The sequence below is a fragment of the Strix aluco genome, chromosome Z (assembly GCF_031877795.1).
Source record: "Strix aluco isolate bStrAlu1 chromosome Z, bStrAlu1.hap1, whole genome shotgun sequence".
NCBI classification, from domain to species: Eukaryota; Metazoa; Chordata; class Aves; order Strigiformes; family Strigidae; genus Strix; species Strix aluco.
The window spans coordinates 56,602,883-56,627,305 of NC_133971.1; the positions used below are offsets into that span (position 1 = coordinate 56,602,883).

A 24,423-nucleotide genomic window follows, 5' to 3' on the forward strand; every position below is an offset into this window, starting at 1 on the left:
GCCACCGCGCGGACCGCCCCGCCCCCTCCGCGGCGGCCGGCCCGCCCCCACCCTCCCGCCACTTCCGGGGGCGCCATATAAGTCTCGGGGCGCCAGGGCCGTCATTGTGCTTAACTGGCCGGGAGAAGGTCAGGTTAGCGGTCCGCGGCCCCTGGGACAGGCCATGCCGATACCTCTGCTGGAGCAGGTGCGTGCCCAGGGCCCGGCGGCTCTCCGCAGCGCCCGACGTGCCAACAGCCTCGCCGGGGAGCCGAGAGGAGGGGGTGGGGATCGGCGGCGGGGAAGGGGGGGGGACGAAAAAGATCGCGTCCGCGTCGCTTCGTGCATGCGCGAGGCTTGCCGCGCGGACCGGCGCGCCGGAGAGCGGCGGCTCGGGACTACTGCTCCCAGCGTGCACTGCGCGGGCAGGGCTGCTGCGGGCGGCCGCTCGGTTGCGGCGCCTTAGTCTTGACGGCAGGCGGGAACAGGGCTGGGGCGCGGCCTTGGCGGTGTGGCGTGGCCGCACCGGAGGATGCTGAGGGCGGACGAGACTCGTTCCCTGGAAGAAACGCTTCTGGGGGGTACGGCTGACGCTAACCTGGGTGATAAGCCCTTGGCTTAGCGTACCTACTCTCTCAGCTCTGCTGGCCCCTGCCCTGGCCCTCTGCCTGTCCTGCAGGAACAATGCCTGCTTTTCTCTTCTGTCCTTGTGTAGTGCTCGCAGTAAACAATAAAGGGGTATTTGTGAGGCGGTAGCCAGGGGTTAGGGCAGTGGCTTAATTTACTTGCCTGTGCCTCCAAGGCGGCACTGTGGTCATCTGCAGTGCAGCTTTCATCATAACAGGCCTCTGTGTGGTCTAACGGTGCTAACAGCATGTTAGGGGGTGTCAGGCTTGAAGGTAGAGATACCTAAGAAATGAGGGTGTTCTGAAATGGCAATAGTCTCTGACAAAAATGGCTTAGGCTTGCAAAAGCTGGGGAGGGATAGGCGAGTGTATCCGTCTTTTTTCCAGGCTCCTATAAGCACTTTGGTTAGAAAAGATGTATTCAGTGCTCCATGGGAGTTCTTTCTGGTAGGAAGTGCAGATATAGATAGGGGAAGTACTCAAAAGCTGGACTAGAAAATGTTTTTCAGTTAGAATTGTGATTGTGTGGGGGGGAAAAATGGGCATTAAAAAGTGAAATAGTTTTAAGTATTAGTAGGTATTAAAGGGAAGTTGCTACCAGTATACTTGAAATTGCTAATGTACAGGGATCTGTGAAGTAGGACACTTAGTTTTAACGTTAGACATCACTTGTGTTTTACTAGCTTTTATTTTTCCTTTGTTTTTCCTGTATTTTACTGTAATGTATATAATTTCATTTATACTTTTTCCTAACTACCCTCTGCAGTCGTTACCCAGTTACCCACTTATAAGATGTTTTAAAACCTTTAACTCCTTGCCTAGTAAAGATAAGACAGACCTTGGACAGTCTGAAAAACTCCCTGAGTACATCCCTAATAGCAGACACCTAAAGAAAACAAGTGCCTAAGAAGATGCCAGTATCAAGATAAGTGACTGGAAGCTGGAGGAACAAACAGGAGCTGAAGGACGGATGAAGTAACTCTCTGACCATATATGGACACTAAAGACCTAAAGTTCACTAATGGACAGTGTGCAAAAGGCTGTGGGGACCCCTTAGGAGGGGAGAAGACCCTCACTATTTTTACTACGCATGCTCAGACTATGTAAATGAATTCTAATGGTAGCATAAGACTGCCTTTTCTAAGAAATCTAATGCATATGTATGCTTTTTGTGTATATTAGTCAGAGTGTTTTGTTAGTAAGCGTGGCACTTGTGGTGGAGCGATCCCCAGTGCTGCCCAGCGCTGTGAATAAAGAATAACTGCTGAACAGTTACACTTAATTCTGACTGTTGAGTGAAGCTCTTTGTTTCAGTATGACTCTTGGCTAACACTAAAGCAAAAAGAGCCCTGGTTATATGGAAGTTCCGTTCTCTTTGCCGAAATACTTTCCTTGACTGTAAAGCAGTGCATTCTTTCCAGCTTCCAAGGTATTAAGAATTGGTTACTGATTGTAAAAGTCTTTGATTTTTACAGACTACTAGATACATTATCAGTATTGTTAGAGAAAGCATGTAAATTATCTGAAGTAATATGGTTTATTCTAAATAACAAAACCAGAGGATTTTATAATTTTTTATTTTGAGGGTTTTTTTTAAGATTGGGCCAAATAAAGTAAATTAGGTATTGTGGGAAAAACAAGTAGGGACATAGGGAACTAAATATCCAGGAAGGAAGCTCACTTAATTTTGGGCATTCTTAGGCAGCAATCCAGCAGACTATTTGAATTACCTAACAGATCAGGATCCTACTAAATACATTAAATGTATATGGATACTACGTAATGGATTCTTTCTTCATTGGTTTGTGTACACTCTTAAAACTTTTATAGTAGAAACTGCCATTGTAGGAATGAGGATAGAATTTCTGTTTAGCTGAAGTATGAGCTGTGGTCCTACACAGGTTTCTTATTGCTGTGCAACTTCATTTTGGTAGAATAAGTAACCATTTACTGTATGGAGAATAATCACTGTTTCGGACAAGAGTTTTAACATGCAAAGAGTACTGGAAGATTAAAGATTGTTCTGGAACATCTTTTCTTGCCATGTGTGAAAGTGTGTCAAGCCAAAATGGTCCATCATCCCAGTGGTTAAGGGATAAATCGTAGCTGGCTAGTTTTGACTTCCAGTCATGCTTGGGTAACTGCAGGACTGGCCTTCAGGAGAGCCCTGAGTGAAGCTTGAATGCATGCTCCTGGAGGATAGGATATTTTAATAGCTTTTCACCAGTACTCTTTTACTGTCAGAAATGCTAGTTAATCAACTTCTTTAAAACAGAAACACAAATTTTATTATGGTAGCCTCACCTTCCTTTCTGCTGTTATCCAATTTACCCACTCAGTGGGTTGCTTTGGCTTGTGCTATCAGATGTAAATTTACCAGAAACTGCTGTGCCAGCCAAGATTCTAGAAACTACTCTGTTCTTGCTCCACTCCTGAAACACCCTCTTTCCTCACAGACAGGTTTGTAGTGGTAAAAAGTTTATCTATGCTAGTTCTCTCAGGTACGTGAATTTTAATTTATAACAGTAATGTTGTATGACAAGAGACTTGGCTGTTTTTGATAGCCAGCTCTAGGTTGTGCAAAATGAAGTATTCAGCGGGGCAAAGGTCTTGTTACTGTTTGAATGTGAAGTTCCTGGCATGCGTTTGACACTGATAACACAGCAATGTTTAGCCCAGCTCTCTATGTAGAATATGATGTTCTATAAATAACATACAGCATTTTATTTTCTGTGAGGAATGGAGTAAATAAAAGCAGGCATAATTGTTACCATAAAAGCTGGTAGAGGCACTCTAAGACTCGTTTTGTAGTTTTAGAAAGCAGGCATTATTTATTGCAGCACTGGGCACACAGGTGAATAGCTTTGCAAAAAGTGAGTGCACCCCAGATCTATAAGTGGCAGCTAATATACAGTGAGACTATACATATTCATAACTTTTCCAATAAAGGAGTTACATATGCATTAGACTTCCTGGAACTAATTAAAATATCTGCATCCTAATTACGCATGTGCTTTCTTGCTGGGTGGTGGTCTTGAGGGGTCCCTGGTGGTCGTTGGTAGTCTTTCTCACCATGTCTGCTGGTTGACCTCAGTGCTCACGCATGCTCACAAAGATCTGTTTAGGAGGTGTTGTGCACCTGTGTTGTATCTTGAGCTGCTTTTTTTAATTGTCCCATCCTTGTTCCTGTTATCTTCAAGAATAGGTCCTGACTGTCTTATTTATTACTGTCTTATCTTCAACCCCCTTTCTTCACAAAAACACCAACCTTCAGCTATGTCTGGACATACCAGAAACTACATTGACATTGACCTACTTTATTATTAGTAAAAAAATGTTTAGCAAGAAGAAAAAGCAAGACAAAAGTGTTAGCAAGATGTTTTGACTTACATTTCCCCCCCTTTGAGACTTTCCCCCACTTTGAGACAGGATAATGTAATATCCTGTAAGTCTCATTCCATATCAATTTCCATGTTTAATCCTAACAAGAGTTACATTAAATCATGGTACACACTAAAACACATCAATGGATCATCACTATGATAATTATAAACAAATTTTTCAACCATGTTCAATATGGTAACTAAGAGGTGAATTTATGCTATAATTCCTCAAAACCCCATGATGTGTCTGGTAATCTGATGTGGGATTTTCATTTGTTGCCAAATTTTGGTCAGATCAGTCTTTATTCTACCTGGTTGGTCAACGTACATGCAACAGCTAGTATTTACATCGGTGCACACTCCGCTTTGGGAGGCTAATAGCATATCTAAAGCTATTCTGTTTTGCAAGACTACTTGAGACAGACTAGAGACTTCTGTTTTCAAAGCTTGTATTGCATCTGAGGTTTTGTTTGTAGTAATTTCTAATGTTGCTGACATACTCACTATTGTCTTTAACTCACTCCTAGATATTCTCCCACCTTTTTTAACCACTTCTGCAACAAAATGGGGACTCGTATCTGAAGACATACCTGCTGGTACACTGAACCACGGTAATATTTGGTTTAGCATTTGTTTTAATACCTCACGTGCCACAGGGGTAGGCCTCTGGCCATCCACTAGTTGTGTCCACCAAGACTAGGAGATATTTATAACCTTCTGTCCCTGGTAGTTCAGTAAAGTCTATTTACCAATATTCCCCCGGGGTTATTCCTGGTTTTGTTATCTCTACAATTACTCTTACCTGTGTTAGGATTATTTGCTTGACAGATCTCACATTTTTCAACTACTGATTTTACAGTCTCTGCCATGTATCTGCTAAGTAAGGTCTTCCTTAAATGTTTAATTAGTGTTGTGGTTTGAACTCAGCTGGTAGCAAATGGCCATGTGGCCAGTTGTTTACTCCTCCCCCCCACCCTGTGAAATAGGGGAGGGACCAAAAAAAAAAAAAAAAAGTAAGTTAAATAACAAAAATTTACTTAGCAGAAGAACAACAGTAATGATAGTAGTCCAAAAGGGGTAAAATGCAGTAGTGGCTCACAGAGTGGCTACAGAGCCCATCCCCAGCAGTGATCTTGACCCACCAGGGAATCCTGCCCAGCTGATCTGGAAACTGAAAACAACCCCCTGAGAGAGCACCCCTGATCAGTCGGGACTCAGCCCTCCAGCTGTGCTCCCTCTCAGCCCATGGAAAGTTAACTCTGTCCTGGCCAAAACCAGGATGATCAGTCTTTCTGTTCCCAATGAGTGGCTTCGTGGTCTTCTGCAGCCACCTCTCTCAGTAGACTAGGGGTGAGTATTATTTGCCTTTGAGGGGTTACTGCCCAGCCGTCTTTCTGTTCCTTTGCCCCCAAATCACTAATAAATTTTCTATCATGTTCTTCATAACGCAGGGTTTGGTGCAATATCCTTGGTATTTTTTCAGGAATATAAGATGGAATTTTTGCTTTGGCTGCATTGTTTGCTACTTTGTCAGCTAATTGATTTCCTCGCACGGCAGCATTATTATCTCCTTTCTGATGAGCTTTACAGTGCATAACTGCCACTTGCGCAGGTAGCTGATGGCTTCCAATAATTTCAGAAGTTGTCTTGCATGTTTTATTTTGCTTCCTTGGGAGGTCAAAGTCCTCTTCCTTTCCAAATAGCCCCATGAGCTTGTATCATGCTAAAAGCATACTGTTGAGTCTGCCCACACATTTACTTTCTTTCCTTGACTTAATTCCAATGCTCTGGTCAAGGCTATAAGCTCAGCCTTCTGTGCAGAGACATTTGAGGGCAGCACCTGTGCGTCTATAATAGTGTCTGTTGTAACCATGGTGTATCCCTTTTTCCTCATTCCATCCTGTATGAAAGTGCTTCCATCACTATGTAAGTCCTAGTTTGCATCCAAAAGTGGTTGTTCTTTTAAATCTTCTGGCTGGAACAGACTTCATCGATGGTTTGCAGACAGTCATGTTTAGGAATGCCGTCTGGAGTTGAAGAGGATAAAAATATAGCTGGATTAACAATGGCAGTTGTTTTCAAGTTCACATCATCCTGTTCTAATAAGGCAATCTGATGCTTCAACATTCAGATCAGAGATAGACAATGTTCCCCTCTTTTATTCCAGTACTGCCAGTACTGAATGAGGAGCTGTCAAGGTTTGAACTCAGCCAGTAGCCAGTCACCACGTGGCCTTTCTTTCACTTCCCTCCACCCTGCTCCCCTGTGGGTGAAACAGGATAGGGACCAAAAAAAAAAAAATGTAGGTTGAATTAAAAATTTAGTGGTAGTAAGAAAACAATAGTAAGTCCAAACCAAGTAAAATACAGCAGTGGCTCACCAATTGACAACTGGTACATAGCCCGCCCCAAGCAGCGAACTGCACCAGAAATCCCGCTGCTGACTGGAAAACTGAAATTGAAAATGAGAGAGCACATGTCCCCTTATATACTGAACATGATGTCACATGATATGGAATATTCCAATGACTGATCGGGACCTGGCCCTCTAGCTGTGCTCCCTCTCAACTCAGGGAACGTTAACTCCATCCTGGCCAAAACCAGGACAGTCTCCACCCCTTATTCCATACCATTGACATTATGCTCAGGTTCCAAATACATCCCAAGGAATCACCACCCCTTTTTTCCCTAGGTCTCACAGATATTATTCCCTTAGTCTATGGACCATGCTTCCACAATATTTGCTGAGTTCATTTAGGCCATAACTTTGGGGTCCATCTGTCATGGCAGTCTCTAAGGCTGGAGGAATGAGGTGGAGTTGGCTCAGTCGGTGGAGCAGGAGGCTTTGGATGTGGCAGGAGGATGTTGCGGGGCACCAATTGCAATAACAGGGTTATTTGACAGTTTGGTTCATTGGCTATTCTCACCTAAAATCAAATCTCCCTGAGGCACACATCGGACTTCTCCGTCCTTCTGCATTACCCACCAAGTGCACCCAGGTCCTTGGGCAAAAGTAATCCCATGCATGGGTTTACCTTTACCCAATGCAGGAGTAACCCAGACGGTCTTCCCCAGTATATTCCTAATGCGCACTACTGGGGCTTTATCCCTATCCATGGTATGTAGGAGGTTTGATTGAGCAGGGCCAGCTTGCTTGGCAGATCCTCTCGTATTGACTAACTGGGTTGCTTTTGCTAAATGCACGTCTCAATGTTTGAAAGTTCCACCACCCATTGCTCTCAGTGTAGTTTTCAGCAATCCATTGTATCGCTTCATTTTCCCAGAGGCTGGTGCATGATAGGGAATGTGATATATCCACTCAATGCCATGTTCTTTGGCCCAGGAGTCTATGAGGTTGTTTTGGAAATGTATCCCATTATCTGACTCAATTCTTTCTGGCGTGCCATGCCGCCACAAGACTTTCTCCTCAAGGCCTAAAATGGTGTTTCAGGCAGAGGCATGGGGCAAGGCACAAGTTTGTAACCAACTGGTGGCTGCTTCCACCGTTGTAAGCACATAGTGTTTGCCATGCCAAGTTTGCGGGAATGTGATGTAATCAATCTGCCAGGCCTCCCCATATTTATATTTTGACCATCGTCCTCCATACCAGATGGGCTTTAACCATTTGGCTTGCTTGATTGTAGCACGTCTCACATTCATGGATTACCTGTGCAATAGCATCTGTGGTTAAGTCCACCCCTCGATCACAAGCCCATCTATATGTTGCATCTCTTCCCTGATGGCCTGAGGAGTCATGGGCCCAGTGAGCCATAAATTGTTCACCCTTATGTTGCCAGTCCAGGTCTGCTTGAGACACCTTAATCTTGGCAACCTGTTGGTTGTTCTGATGTTCTTCAGTGGCCCGGCTCTTGGGTACATGAGCGTCTACATGGTGTACTTTCACAACCAGATTCTCTCCCCAAGCAGCAATATCTTGCCATAATTCAGCAGCCCAGATGGGTTTGCCTCTGCGCTGCCAGTTGCTCCATTGCCACTGCTGTAACCACCCCCCACAGTGCATTTGCCACCATCCATGAGTCAGTATAGAGGTAGAGCACTGGCCACTTTTCTCGCCCAGCGATATCCAAGGCCAGCTGGATGGCTTTCACCTCTGAGAACTGAATCTATCCACCTTCTCCTTCAGCAGCTTCAGCTGTGTGGGGCTCCACACAGCTGCTTTCCACCTTTGGTGGTTTCCCACAATGCAACAGGACCTGTTGGTAAACAGGGCATATCCCTTCTCATTATCCAGTACTTTATTATATGGTGGGCTTTTCGCACATGTTTGGCGTCATTCCAAAATCTTTGCTTTCTGGCCAATTTGTGATCACTTCCAATATTCCTGGACAGCTGGGGCTCCCTATCTGAGCCTGTTGTGTGATTAGTGCGACCCATTTACTCGATGTGACATCATTTGCATGGTTTGTAGAGGGGACACTCCCTTTGAACATTCGGCCCAGCACTGGCAGTCAGGGAGCTGTGCTTCAGTCCCAATCACCTCTGAAGCAACTCGGACCCCTTCATATGCTGCCAGTATCTCCTTTCCGATTGGAGTATAGTGGTCTTCTGATCCTCTGTATCCCCGACTCCAAAACCCCAGGGGTCGACCCCGAGTCTCCCCAGGAGCTCTCTGCCGGAGACTCCAGGTAGGGCCATTCTTCCCGGCTGCAGTGTAGAGCACATTTTTAACATCTTGCCCTGTCCGAACTGGTACGAGGGCTACTGCATGAACGATTTCTTGTTTAATTTGTTCAAAAGCTTGTTGTTGTTCTGGGCCCCATATAAAATCATTCTTTTTCTGGGTCACCTAACAGAGAGGGCTTACAATCTGACTGTGATTTGGAATTTGCAGTTTCACGAAACCCACAACACCCAAGAAAGCTTGCGTTTCCTTTCTGTTAGTCAGTGGGGACATAGCTGTTATTTTATTAATCACCTCCACTGGAATCTGACGATGTCCATCTTGCCATTTTACTCCTAAAACTGAATCTCTTGTGCAGGTCCCTTGACCTTACCATGCCTTATGGCAAAACCAGCTCTCAGAAGGATTTGGATTTTCTCCCCTTTCTCAAAAACTTCTTCTGCAGTATTACCCCACAAAATGATGTCATCAATGTACCATAAGTGTTCTGGGGCTTCACACCGTTCCAGTGCAGCCTGGATCAGTCCATGGCAAATGGTGGGGCTGTGTTTCCACCCCTGGGGCAGTCGATTCCAGGTGTACTGGACATCCCTCCAGGTAAAACCAAACTGTGGTCTGCATTCTGCTGCCAGAGAGAAGGATGGAGAAAAATGCGTTGGCAATATCAATCATGGCGTACCACTTGGCCACCTTCGACTCTAGTTCATACTGAAGTTCTAACATGTCTGGCACAGCAGCACTCAGCGGTGGCGTGACTTCATTCAGGCCACGATAGTCCACTGTCAATCTCCACTCTCCATTAGACTTTCACACTGACCATATGGGGCTGTTAAAGGGAGAGCTTTGCTGATGACTCCTTGGCTCTCTAGCTGATGAATCAGTTTATGGATAGGGATTACAGAGCCTCGACTGCTGTGGTATTGCTGTCGGTGCACAGTTGTGGTGGCAGCTGGCACCCGTTGTTCTTCGACCCTCAGCAACCCCACAACAGAAGGATCCTCTGAGAGACCAGGTAACACAGACAGCTGTTTAATTCCTTCTGTTTCCAAGGCAGCTATACCAAAAGCCCACCGATACCCTTTTGGGTCCTTAAAATACCCTCTTCTGAGATAATCTATACCAAGAATACATGGAGCGTCTGGGCCAGTCACAATGGGGTGTTTTTGCACTCTTTTCCACTCTATTGGAGGCTCACCTTGGTCTCCAATACAGTCAACTGTTGAGACTCTCCTGTCACTCCTGAAATACAAATGGGTTCTGCCCCTTTAAAATTGGATGGCATTAGGGTGCCTTGAGCACCAGTGTCCACTAGAGCCTTATACTGCTGGGGGTCAGATGTGCCAGGCCATCAAATCCACACAGTCCAGTAAACTTGGTTGTCCCTGTCCTCTGCCTGGCTGGAGTCTGGGCCCCTCTAATGTTGATCATAATACCCGTTAACGACAACTGGGTTAGTGTGGTGTGCATGGGTTTCAGCCTCATCTTGATCACTCACTTCTTGTGAATACAAGTCAGAAGTTCTTCTCATAGGATTGTGAGCAAAGTCGATGTTTCTGCTCTGTTTGGGCACTTGATTACTGCAAACCAGAGCAGCATTTCTCCTAAAAGAACCACGTTGTGTACTTGTTCTTCCTGCCAGCTCGCATACCCGCTCTTCTAGGAGGTAGGTAGGTTTTCCATCCCATTTCTTCATGTCTTCTCCATAGTCACACAGGCAATGCCACAGCTTCCCCCGTGGTGTGTACCGGTTCTCTCGAGTAGAGAAACGTCTGCTCCTGATAGCCGAGATTCTGGTCCGTGTAGGTGGGGGAGTAGGAAATGTCCTCTTCAAATTGCTGGAAACCTTGAGGTAGTTTCTCCACAGCTGCGAGGAGGGGGAAAGAGAGACTTCCTTCATATTGTCATAGTCAGTGAGCCAGTTCATCCACTGTTGGTCACTCTTCGTTTCTCCAGTCCATTACTGCTAATTCATTGGCATATGATGAGGGTGTGCTCCGTACAAACTTCCTCCACATGGGCCCGGTGCATTGGACCTCATCTGGATCTGTGGGTAGCTGTGCATTATCTGGGTCATAGTAAACTCTCTCCCGCACAGCTAGCTCCCTCAAGTATTGAATGCCTCTCTCCATAGTGGTCCACTTACTTGGATGACATACAACATCTTCCTTGAAGGGATACCTCTCTCTCACACCTGACAGAAATCACCTCCAGAGGCTAAGATTTTTGTGTTTCCTTTCCAATGGCTTTGTCAATGCCCCCTTCCCTAGACAGGGATCCCAGCTGCCTGGCCTCCCTGCTCTCTATTTCCATGCCACTGGCCTCACTATCTCAGCACCAGAGCAGCCAGGTAACGAGTTGCTCACCTGGATGGTGGCTGAAATCTTTTCTTACATCTTGCATCTCGCTCAGGCATAAGGATTGGGTGACTATCACTGTCTCTGACTCCTCCTCCTGTTCTCGTGATGGGCCTGGTTCATCATCACTTGTACACTGTGAGGGGATTTTCTTGTGTATTTCTTCTTCTGTATGGGAGCAACTGACATCGTCATGGGTTGGTTCTCTGGTTCAGCTGCAGCGCCCGTCCTCGGGCTTGTAGTGGCTGCAGTTTCTGTTGCTTTGTTACCAGGTGCAGAGCCCTTCTCTTCCTCTTGAGGGTGCTGAACAGAGTTTAATAGCACTCGGTAAGCATGTTGCAGTGATCTGTGCCTCTCTGGAAGGCACACCTCTGGGTGACAACATACTTTTTCCAAATATTCCACTAGTTGTTCAGGATTCTGCACCTGTGCAGGAGTGGAGTTCCAATACACCGAAGGTGCCCACTGTTCTAGGTACTTGCCCATTCTACTCCATACCCCCAGTCACTCATAATTCTCCAGCCTTGGGGTAGGTTTCGAAGTGATACTGTTAGGTAGTTGCTTAACCATAAACAAAACCTGAACCACATTCAGGAATAGACTAGCTCCTAGCAGTAAGATGTTATCATTTTAATGTCAACATTCCAAGGATATTTGAAATTCCTGAATTTCTCAAATACAGTTGTAAATAGCCCCAGGATGGATATGACTGCATCTTCTCATAGATCAGCATTACATAGTACAGCAAAAACAAAATCTTAACCAAACTCTCACGGAAGGTGAACAACAGCATGGGGAATACATATGGCAAGTGAGGTGATAAAATTTTAAAGAGCCAAGCAATAAACATTATGACCCGATCTGTTATCTCAAACTGCTGACCCCAGGTTGGCTGCCAAAAGACTGTGGAGGTTTGAACTCAGTCGGTAGCCAATCGCCACATGGCCAGTCCTTTACTTCCCACCCACCCTCTCCTCCTCCCTGGTGAAATAAGGGACGGACAGAAAAAAAAAAAGAAATTCATAGGTTGAATTAAAAAAAAATAAATTAGTGGTAGTAAGAAAACAACAGTAACAATAGTAAGTCCAAACCGGGTAAAATATAGCAGTGGCTCACTGACCAGTGACCGGTACGCAGCCCAACCCCAGCATCGATCCTGACTGCACCAGAAATCCTGCAACTGACTGGTAAACTGAAACCACAAACAAAAATGAGAGAGCACGCATCCCCTTATATACTGAGTATGATGTCACATGATATGAAATATTCCAGTGATCGATCTGCCTGGCCCTCTAGTTGTGCTTCCTCTTAGCCCAAGGAAAGTTAGTGCTATCCTGGCCAAAACCAGGACAGGAGCATACAAAGTCACTTTCTAACCCAAAGTCAATTTCTGGGCCTCAGTAATCAATATCACAGTTGCAGCTACTGCTCTTAGACATCCTGGCCATCCTTAGCTAGTGGTGTCTAGCTGTTAGAAAAATAAGCAACAGCTCTCTGTTCAGGTCCTAAAAATTGGTTCAGAACTTCAAGGGCTACTTGTTGCCTCTTGTGTGTTAACAGTTCAGAAACCTTAGTTGGGTCAGGTAAACTCAAAGCTGGAGCTCTCATTAAAGATGCCTTGAGTCTCTTGAGTGTGGCCTTACTCACATTATCCCATTGTAGAACATTCTTCTCAGCAGTTTTCAGCAGTTGATAGAGTGATTTTACTAATAGTCCATAATTAGTAATCCAAAGGCATCACCATCTGACCGTTCCCAGAAAGGCACGCAGCTCATCTGGAGCTCCAGGTTCAGGAAGCTTACAGATAGCTTGCTTTCTTTCTTGGCTCAAACTTCGGTGTCCTTAGTAAATTTCAAATCCTAGGTATAAAATGGTCTCTTTAGTTATTTGTGCCTTTTCCTTTGAGACTCGATGGCTGCTCAGTCCAAGAAAATTCAGCATAATCACTCTTTAGAGATCTACCTCCTTCCCACCCCCAGTATAGTAAAGGTAGGTGAGAGTCTATAAATTCAAAAATAAACATCCTGACTGGCTTTCAAAGAGCATCACCTTATAAGGAGCTAACATAGATTCCACAGTGACTGCATACTCTCACTTCCCCATAATTATATGCCATTTAGCAGATAGGGCACACACACACCAATTACTCTTTTTAGCAGGCTGTGTGTTGTCATATTATCAAGTTTTGGGACACTGGCAGGATAAGGAAGAAATTTGCTTAATGCTGTGGATAACCAGCATTCATTAAGAAATTATGACATGGCAGATCCCAAGCCTGATTCTGCTCTTGTAGACATCAATTAGAGCAGGATCAAACTGTCATTCCATCTACATCTTCATCGTTGCCAGAGCAGGTTTGGAAAAAAAACCAAATCAACTGAAATCACATAGAGCCAGCATTTTTTTGCCTGTGAATATTTCTGCTTGACATTAATTGCTAATTATTTTAATGCTATTTTTGCTAGACCCAAACTTTTCCTGTACCAATGCTGCATTTTACTAATGACATTTCAGTTTATTAATGTGATCAGGGGAGTCAGCCCTTGTCAGAGAATGAGCTGTTACCATGCACGCGGAGTCTGGTTTGGGACTTCAGGATCTAATTGTCAGATGAATTAATGAACAAAATAAATTTCTGTCAGTTTCTGTCTGGGGAGTTGTTTTTTCCTGTTTGACTTATGTGTTTTTTTCCAACTAGGGTCGTTCTTTGAACAAATCTGATCTCTAACATGCCTGCATTTGAAAGCTATGCAAATGTTTAAGAATCAGCAGAACAATTTCTTTCTCTGTGGTCTCATTTTCATGCACCCTGGCCAATGAATATAGTGGAAGTCCCCATTGTTTGGAAGTTTTAAAATACAGGTTGACAAAAACAACTTTGCTTAGAACAGAACAGTGTGTCAAGCGGTGTTCCTTATTGCTCAAGTTGATAGCATGGGGATATCAAGAGCAGTGCAGTGGGTGGTGTAGCATCCTCTTAGATGCTACATTATCAGGATACCTCTGAACTACAAAAAAAATAGTAAAAACTGAAGATGTGTGCCTCTGACAGTTGCTCCATCTAACAAATACTGTGCATTTTGTCAGGTTAGCAATGGTCCGTAGTGGAAAAAATGGTGGACTCCATCTGAAACAGATTGCGTACTACAAACGAACAGGGGAGTATCATCCCACAACGTTATCAGGTGAAAGAAGTGGAATCAGGAGAGCAGCCAAAAAATTTGTTTTCAAAGGTAAAGATATTCTCTCAGACTGCTCTGAAAATAGATTTTTAGGTGAAGGTTTGCTGATACAAAGAAAAAGTGGGATTTTGCTCTGTAGTATCATGTGACTTTAATATATATCCTCTATAAAACAAACACTCCCCTTAACCCTTGTTAATATATAACAGGATGTTTACAGAAATGGGAACTCAGTCTGCTTTAGTCATTTCCAGGAGGGATTTATATACCTATGTAAAAGCCAACCCTCATTCTAGATACTGTGAAAATATGTAGCTATTGCAATCCATAATTCAAAGGACTACAGAAAGAGAAGTCCAGTTCTGCAGCTGTAGACAATGAATGTTTGGTCTGGTCTGGAGGATGCTGTATGTGACTGGGCAGAAGCGCAAGAATGGCTTTGCCATCTGCCACCTTAGAGCCTCTCAGCCTTTCCCAGCTTTATTGCATCCCTGCAAGGAGGTATATGAGCCTTTGTAGTCTGCTGTACTCTCTCAATCCCATCAAATGTGCTGAATCTATGTAGAGAGAAGGCAGGAAGGAGTTAAAGCTGCAAATAGCAATGTCAGGTTGCTGGCAAGAAAACAGTAAGTCTCATAACATGTTCTACCTCCCCTTCCAATCCCCAGCATTAGCTTGTGTTTCAGTCAGGCTTCCTGTGGGAATGTTGTTTGCATTCCGACTTGCCCTTGTAATGCCTCATGGCCAGATTAAGTGAACAATTGGTTCTTTGGAGGAAATAATTGAAGTGTTTATAAACAAAAAGCTACATTTACACAGAAGTGAATTGAAGTTGATTTAATAAATTCTATACTGAATCATGCCCAGTAGTTTAATAAACTAAGCAAAAGATAAAGCATTGCATATAAATTGCTGGTACTTTTCTTCTTTCAGAAAATAAATTGTTCTATGTTGGAAAAGACAGAAAACAAATGCGCCTGGTAATTGTTTCAGATGAAGAGAAGAAAAATGTGCTTGAGAAATGCCACAAAAATGCTGCTGGTACTCATCATGGCATATCAAGGACACTGACTTTAGTGGAATCTAATTACTACTGGACTTCTGTAACAAATGATGTCAAGCAGTGGGTATGGTCTCATAGCTACAGGATATTTTTTTAATGTAACCTGTTGTAAATGTTTTGTAATCATATGGCTTTGATACAGCAAGTACCCATACCGTTTCATGATGAGGAAACGTAAGCTTACAATCAAATTGTAAATGATCTTCGCAAAGCATAGTATTTTCTTTTTTTTTTTTTTCTTATTACTGACAAAGTGACTTGCATATTGTTACTGTCAGTATGTTACTGAGTGGTGGGGAACCGTATTGTCTTTAAGTATGAAGGGCACATCTGGTTTTTGAGAGATATTTCTCTTGCAAGGACTTTTAACATCTTTGTTAGGGTGCAGTGTACCATTCAAAGGGTATGTGGCCAGAGAGGCTCCTGGCAGTTAACAATATGAATGTGGTGCCTCTGCCTTACAATTAGGTGTGTTCAGGATATAGTTAAACAAATCACTGCTTGGGAAAGTTCCCCAGGCAGAATGTGATCCTTGAGGAAACTGTATGTGAATGTCCTTTAAGGCCAAATGCCTGTTGCTGTCACTTGCTGCATCATCTGAATACTCTGGTTTTATGTGCAACTGTAACATGAGTCTTTGCTTTCAGTTCAGACTTGGACAAAGGGACGGACAAAGGGGCTTTGTTTTGTAGATAAAGCTGATCCATGTTATGCATGGAAGAGTATGTACACTGCCAGTGTTTTTCCACCACAGCATACACAGTAGAACCAAAAGGGGAATGATTGGGACTTTATTTCCATCCCAGCTGCTTCGTACTTCTTTCAGTATTTACAGATGGTAATAGATATTAAAATTTATACTGTGGACTTGAAAGACCATAGTGCTTTCAGAATGGGGAGAGTTCAGCTATGAATTCCTGCACATGTACTTCTCCTGGGTTTCACTGTTGTTTGGTTTTGTTTTGTTTTATGCTGGGGCTGAAAAATCTAAGGGTAAAGAATTATGCAAAAGATGATAAAATGAATTTGTTTTGCTTTGCCTGGTTTGACCTAACTTACAGGGGAATAGTGGAGACTTATGATCCTGCTGATTGTCTTAAACCATAACTTTTTATTGATAGCATTTCCCCTGATTTTTTGCAGTGATAGCATTTTCTCTGGTTTTTAGGTGTATGCTTGCCGGCGTTGCCAAGTGGCAAAGAATACAACCACCACAGAACCCAAAACACACCCTATCAAAGCAGAGTACCCCTGGACAGCAGTCACTATAGACCTAATGGGACCTTTTAATGTTACCAACAGAAGCCACAAGTACATCATAACAATGACAGATTTGTTTACAAGATGGACTGTTATCCTGCCACTGCGTGACACTTCAGCAGCTGAAATTTCTAAGGCAATCATAAATGTATCTTTTTTATATGGGCCACCTCAAAAAATGCCTATTGATCAAGGGAAGGAGCTTGTTTACCAGGCAAGTATTTATATGGCTGGTTTATTTTTTTTCTTTTTCAAGAAAAAATACATTTTTCGCTTGTATTAAATACGAATTTTAGATCATTCTTGAAAAAGACTGTAAATACTTTTTTCTTTAATTAAAAAAAAAAGCATGTACAGAAAATGACAAACCAATTACTTGTAATTGTGACATTATGCAATGTTTCCCAGGGTTTTAGTCTTTGAATATGGAAAAAATGTTTTCCTGACAGTCATAGTGCAAGTTTTGTCAACTCAGTTGAACTGGCACAAGCTTTCACACTCCAACATGCTGTATTTCATTCATCCATATTGTCCAGTGTAGCACATAGCTAAAGGTATTTTTGACATTGGCCTACAGTGATTTTTCAGACTTTGATCCTCGCAGAGATGATGAAATCGTGAGACTACAATACAGAGGAAATGACAAATTGAGTTAGTGGCAAAATGTGTTTAGAAACTGTTGATTACTGGCTCCTAAGCCATACTGATTCCCTTAGCTCTCACTCTCAATCCTGGACCGTTTGGTGGGAATATATATATGTATTTAAGATTTTTGCTCAGTCACCATCATATCAACAAAGGGGATGGAAAACTGAGTTTGCTTACTTGAACTGTGATACAGAAGAGGGAAACCATCAGTAATTGTTTTCTTTTTCTTTTGAAGATAAATGAAGAACTGTTTGCACTGTTTGGAATGAAACAAATTGTATTGTCTTATCCTCAGACAGATGATATAAATGAAAGAACATGCAAAACAATCAAAGCTTTCCTTAAGAAATACTGCACCGACCATCCAAATAATTGGGATGAACATTTGTCTGCTATTGCCTATGCTTTCAATTTGACAAATTTGGTATGTGAAGGTTTCTCCTCTTTTGGCTGAAGTCCAGCAAAATATCTGCAAAGCTGTATGCTAAATTTGCTTGCTTTTTGCTCCCCATTTAAATAGGAGCCAGATCAAAACATCCCATATTTCCAAATGTTTAATCGTAACCCACATGTTGTTGAGCCAATGAATATATGTGTGGAAGGAGAGTACAGTATGTTTGCAAAAATATTTGAAGCAACTAAACAAGCCAGTCAAGCACTGGAAGAAGAGAAGACCTCAGATTGTCAGGTAAATGTTTTATATTAAAGTTTTACTAGTAAGAAGACTGAAGATAAAAAAGATGGAAAGGCTTGAAGTGTAAAAGTTAACTAACCTTTTAAAGCAGTGTGGGGCTTTGGGTTTTTTGGGGTTTGTTTTTGTTCCTTTTTTTTTTTTCCCCCTTTGCCTGTGATCCCTAGATTCCAGTGTAACAATTCTCATCTGTATTTGGAGGGCGTACCTTAAGAGACCTGCTGCCAAGAGATTCATATCTGACTTACAGGGCTCCGTATCTACGGAAACTGAAAACCACTGCATAAGGACTATTGATTTATGAAGATACAATCAATTTCCTCAGAACTCTCCAGCCCTACATGTTATCGGTTACACACATCTGAAACCACTTAATGTTATGCTTCTGCTTTATCAACCAATGTTGTGAAAATGCATGATTACTTTTGGAAAAAGAAAATGTAATTCATATGTATCTCTCTGCAGGTGGAGAAAAACACTTCAGATGAACAGAAAATCAGAAACAAAATCTCTGTCAAAAGGAAGCCAAAGCAACCAAATACCCTTCGACTTAAAGTTGGTCATGAAGTCCTCAGGCAAAGAAAAAACTGGTGGAAAGATGGTCGTTTCCAGTCGGAGTGGGTTGGTCCTTGTATTATAGATTATATCACGGATAATGGCTGTGCAATATTAAGGGATGCCACAGGATCCAGGTTGAAAAGACCCATCAAGATGTCTCACCTCAAGCCATATATAAGAGGGTCCAGTGAAAAAGGTGTGTGTGTGTATTTCACATATATATATATATGTATAAAACTTCAGGGTTTTGTGGGGTGTTTTTTCACTTTCCTGCCATGTCTTGGTGTTAGATGAGGTTATCAGAGTGAACAAGTATCATTCGCTCACCAGTGTATTTTAAACTGAGTAATAATGTAATAATGTAAGTTTTCAGTAAGGAGAACAGTGTGAGTGTCTTCAAACCTATGCAGAGCATTGAACAGAGCTAATGAATCACATTTAAAGTCTCTTTAAAAATAGCTTCCATTAAAGTTGTTTCTAATATGTAGTTTGGCCCTATTCATGCTGACTGGTGAAAACATGCTAGAAATATAATCAGACTGAACTGTATTCGAAGAGCATTTTCTGACTGTTTCTGTTTTGATGTAGATAGTTTTCACATTTATTTTGCTTGTGCAAGGGAAACCTAATTTTTTCTTTTTTTTTGCTTTGACTGGTTCCAATGGCACATGTTTTGACTTTTTTTAACAACGAAAGAGTGTCCTCTAAAGCCTTAAAATAGAAAGACTACATCAGAGAACTAATTTTTGGAGAGTTTATTTTAAATTGTGCTACTGAAGAACTAAATGTGTTTCTCTTACCAGAGCAAATAAAATTGTTATGCTCTACAGTTAGGACTGCTAGAAATTCCCAAAGACTTGGGTAATCAACTGCTACTCTTGCTCTTACACATTCAGTGTGTCCTTTTGGAATTCTGTGGTGTTAATCGAACAGTGGCAGCTGTTTTTTTTCTGTTGATGCCGGCTTTGAGTCACTGCAGGCATGTTGACGAAAACGAATACTGTGTTTAGAAGATCTGTCACAGAACAAGCTGCTTTTTGGTTCAGGATTCTTGAAAAGTAGAACAGTTCCTACCCTGTTGTCATGTGTGGTTATGCTTTGGTTCTTGAAAATGCATAAACTACTTTGAGATGGTAATTTTTTTCATCACCTCTTAAAGCTGAAACTAATGGTAAAATTCCATGTGAAAAGCTGATATTTATGCCAGTTGTCAATTATAGATTTGATAACCAAGATGCGGATTTCATATCACGTCTCCAGGACACTACTTTTACTGTTGGGTGATCACTCTGTGGCTTCCAGTCCCTCATTAATTTGCTCATCCATAAGGAGGAAGTCACATGCATTTCAAGCACACAGAAAATCTCCAACTATTACAATGACTTTGGTAAATTGTGTTACAGTATAAATAGTTAAATGTAGTTTGTAGGATCAGAGCCTGATATGTTTACCACTAAATACTGCAGAAGAAGTACATAAACATAGTTTCTTCCCTTTCCCAGGAAGTGAGTAAAGATTAGTTGTCTGACACAGTCAAAAAACTCAATCTATTATGAATAGTTACAAATCTTAAAATTTATATTGTGCAGAGAGGTAAACCAGACTTTGCCAAAATAATTGCCAGCCTTTATCAAACAGCCTAACAGCAATCAAGAAAGAGTATTATTTCAGTTGGATAAGAGCAGTGAATGACATAGTAAATGACATCTTTTTCATCCATAAAGAAACATGTGTATTTTTGTAACTAAAGACTCCTCTTTATTAGCAGGGGTAGACTTTTTTTATCTGCAACTTGTTATTCCTACTGCTGTGGTATAAGTCTGGTGGCTGTCCCACCAGACTGGTGGCATCACCTTGGATGGGAACAAAGCATTTGCAGTGTTCTCTGAAATAAATGTGGAAAAAGTACATCTTAGGTGAGGATATTTGTGGCCTTTGCCTACCAGCTTTCTAAGTGTTATTAAGTGTTTTACTTACCTTACTCCAAAAATCTGAAGTGTATCTTGTATCTATCACACTTTAGATGTGTGAGTTTGGAAGTTTTAAGGAGGAAAGGCAAAGCCTGAAAATGGAGTGTTTATTTTTCATGTCAGGAGAAAATCTTTTGCAGGTAAGAATGGGCAATCAGAAGCAAGGTAGTTTTTCATAACCTTTTGTAATGCTCTTAGTCTAAAGATAAAACCTGAGTCAGTGCATTAATAGAGCTGTTGGTACAGGCATCACAGATTTGCAGTCTGTGTGTGTACTTGGGTTTCTTGGTACCTGGGTATTCGTCGTGGTTTGAACTCGACCAGCAGCCAAACACCATGCAGCTGCTCGCTCACCCTCCCCCCACCCAGGAAATGGGGTAGAGAATTGGGTGGATAAAGGGAGACTCATGGGTTGAGATAAAAAACAGTTTAGTAATTGCAATAAAATAATAACAATAATAGAAAGTACAAATGAGTAATGCACAATGTGATTGCTCACCACCTGCCAACTGATACCTAGCCCGTTCCTGGCTAGTGAGCCCAAAAAACCAACATCCATCAATTGCAATCCTGGAAGTGAGAGAGAGCCCTCTCCTTCCCAGCTGTTCCTCCTTTGTATACTGAGCATGATATTACAAGATATGGAATATTCCATTGGCTAGTTTGGGTCTGGTGCTCTGGCTGTGCCCCCTCCCAGCTTCTTGTACACCTGTACCTGGACAGGACATGGGGAGTTGGAGAGTCCTTGATATCTTAGCAACAACCATAAACATTGGTGTATTATCAGCGTTTTTCTCATACCAAATTCCATACTGAATCCAAAACATAGCACTATTCTAGCTACTAAGAAGAAAAAGTTTACTCTATCCCAGCCAAAACCAGGACAGTATCTTTACAGCGAGGCAGAGGTTCCAGGACACCTCATGCATACATACATTTATGAGTCTGAAGCAACGTTTGTTTTCCTCGTTTGAGTGTAGTTTGGTTTAAATATTAAACTCAAGAGAATGCCCCTAGGTCCAGTGCTCAAATGTTTCAAGGAATGCAAATAGGCAGATTTAGGACACATCTATTGAGAAATATGGCCAGAATAGTGTAGTTTCAGTAGATCTCCACAGTAGATCCCACAGATGTCCCTCTTTGGACCTACATCTCATAAAGGAATTTGAAGCCCCCTGTATAGAGATACTTACCTGTTTAATGGCTCTTCTGATTTAACAGAATACTTAATTTCACACTAGGGTTCTTGTGTGAGCAAGAAGATAGGCCTAACCTCATCTTCCAAAACAGAAGGATTAACACATGACAGTTACATTTTCAATTTGTCTGATCAGGCTGTTATAATTTTATTTGAACTCACTTGGAAAAGTTGAACACTGTAACCATATATTGGATAGAAGAAAAGCTCAGTAGTACTATACAGTAGCAATCACCATTGTTGTCTTTAAACTCTATAAAGCTGTTTTATTTATTCTTTTAATTCTTAAAAAAGCCTGTTGTGTTGCATTAAGACTTCCCATCAGGAGCTTGGAGTAGCCACATTTCTCTCTGTGCATGCACAAAATGGAAGAATCCATATGTCCATTCATTTAAGGTATTAGTTCAATAGGTGACTATGACAGATGTTAAGCTAGTCCTTAACCTAGCAAAGAAAGACTCTTAATATGGAGCATTGCAAGCATTATTTTGTGGATGTAGTGAGATGCAGCCAAACATTGATGCTCAGTGCAATAGGAAATGCACATTATCAGACTGCTGCCACTCAAACATTCTTGTCCTCTGTGGTGGTTTAGCCCCTGCCGGGGTCTGAGACCACGCGGCTGCTGCCCCTCCCCCACAAAGGGAGTGAAATACAAAGCCCCAGGGCTGAGATAAGGAGGGGTTTAATACAACAGTGCAACAGCAACACAACAAACAACAACAGTAACAGTAATAACAATGAACAGAGCAAGATATCTACCAATACAGCAGTGAGAACCGAGAGATCACATAACACACACACTCACCGATTCTCCCACGCTGCCGGCTTGGGCGCCAGGAGGTGACGTCAGCATGGTATTGAATAACCCGGCTAGAGCTTCCCCCCACTGCTGGGGAAACCTAACCCTATCCTAGCTGAACCAGGACATCCTCTTACAAAATTTTTTTTAAAAGTAAGTTAGCACCTCACTAATATATTAAGTATGGCTTGACGGATCTAATTTAATGGCTGCTTTTCTTTTACAGACAACCACTACTTTTTACAAGGTGCAGTAGTTGTTGACCATGACTACATTGGCTTCTCTGAAAGATCCTATAATCCAAGCCAACAAGACTCTGTTGTTGAAGGGGAAATAAATGCCTATACCAGAGATGTCATGTCTGCTGTACAAATGCCACCTGCAGCCTGTGAAGACCAAGTATCAACAGCTAATGAACATCAGCCTGAGCTGACAGAAGATCATTGCATTGAATCAAACACTGCAAAGCTGGAGCAATGGCCTTCACCTTGTTGGACACTTCAGACTAAGACAGAGGATACTTAAGAATAGTCTCTTGTCACATTTCATTGCCAAACAGTTTAGAACTTCTGTGGCAGACTGAAAAAAATGTAATAGCTCCAGATTCCTTAGGCAAATCCACTTTACTCCTTTATGAGTATCACAGATGTCCACTGGTTAATTTGTATGGATGTTAGGAAGGCCTTGCTCTATTACTAAAAACACAAAAGCACAACCCAGTAAAAGCACATATTCTACTACTGTATGACTTTAAGAACATTATAGGTGTCCGGTGGTTAATTTAGGTGGGTGTTGAGAAGTACTCACTTGATGACCAAAAGTACAGGCATGACCTAGTAAAAGCACATGTTCTTATCATGCATTTGAATTTCAGATTTTGTTGGTAGAATGGCAGTGTGGCCGTACCTTATTGTTATCCTCTCAGGACACAATGCATCATGTCACTGTAATGACCTTTTCATTAATCCTTAGATGACTCATTGCTAATGTGTAAAGATACTGTGGGATAAATATAATCTAAGCAACTTGATGTAATTTTTGCCTTCAAGTAGAGAAGCTCATGTCCTCCTTTTTCCTGTTACACAATAGTTTCCTGTTCTTTTGGTAAGCTGCAAACTCTGACTTTTACAGCTTTTAATTTCTAGTCTAACCCACAGCTCTGTGATCTCACAAAATGGCAAAGCTGCCAAAATCAAGTCCATGTTCTGCACACGAAACAATAAGGACTTCAGCTGCTCTCCACTCATCAAAACCCTGCTAGGATGAGCAATTTTAATTTCTCGGGCATGTCAAAATCTTAAGAGCATTCAGCATTCATTTGTGTGTTCTTCACAAACATCTGGTTTCCCTTATGTTTACATCTTCCTAGAGCCAGTACAGGTTTGGAGATTTAGACGGACAGTAGTCTAGGAAAGGTGAAACACTGATATTACTTATTCTCTGAATTCCTTGAATAAGTTATTAGTCGTCTGGATTTTCTGCTTGGAAGACTATGTTTCAAAGTCAGCTGAACAGGAACTATTTCATGTGAAAAACTGATGAGTGCAAGTCAATTCTTTTTATGGGGGACTGACATGAAGAGGAAGAAAACTGAATTTAGAAATTCAGCATCTTCTATCTCATATTGTGGAAGATTTGCTTATCTTGCTCTCTGAACCATGTGCGTTCCCTCTTATCTCTGCTGCTGAAAGGTGTGTGACTTGTAGCACAGGTGGAGGAAAGTACTATTTATTAAGAGTTTCAGTTAATCTTAGGTAACAAGACATGGTCCTCAAGGTTGATTAGGTACGTAACATACAGAAAACCATACCTAATGTACAATACAATAATGTACAAGAGAGCACATCATTGTGATGGGATCCTATCTTAAAATTCGAATGAAAAATACTTTATAGTCAAAAGTATTTTGTGTCTTCTGAAAATCCAGTTCTACATATGTACTTTTTCTCCACCAAGACTATTTCAGAAAGAGGGTATTGGAAGGTGGTTGGGGATGCCAGCTTAACAGGCTCTTCTTCTATGCCAGCTCCAAGGAGCACTTGGAGTGGGACAAGCTTTGTGTTGGCAT

At 42.1% G+C, this 24,423-nt stretch overlaps 1 protein-coding gene across 10 annotated transcripts; it reads left to right on the forward strand.

The window, feature by feature from the left end:
* Positions 1–81: 81 nt before the first annotated feature.
* On the forward strand, positions 82–23,380 carry GIN1 (gypsy retrotransposon integrase 1). Of its 10 annotated transcripts, none has more exons than XM_074812856.1 (10): positions 90–187; positions 1,428–1,580; positions 4,516–4,599; positions 14,071–14,216; positions 15,099–15,292; positions 16,397–16,702; positions 17,372–17,560; positions 17,657–17,824; positions 18,293–18,581; positions 22,582–23,380. In XM_074812856.1, the coding sequence occupies exons 4-10, from the start codon at positions 14,078–14,080 to the stop codon at positions 22,878–22,880; spliced, it is 1,584 nt and encodes a 527-aa protein (XP_074668957.1). In that variant the 5' UTR covers positions 90–187; positions 1,428–1,580; positions 4,516–4,599; positions 14,071–14,077; the 3' UTR covers positions 22,881–23,380. The 10 variants fall into 10 exon arrangements, with proteins under 10 accessions (XP_074668954.1, XP_074668958.1, XP_074668962.1 ...); XM_074812855.1 differs by having other exon boundaries at positions 93–187; positions 1,372–1,580; XM_074812859.1 differs by having other exon boundaries at positions 93–187; positions 1,433–1,580.
* Positions 23,381–24,423: the final 1,043 nt, after the last annotated feature.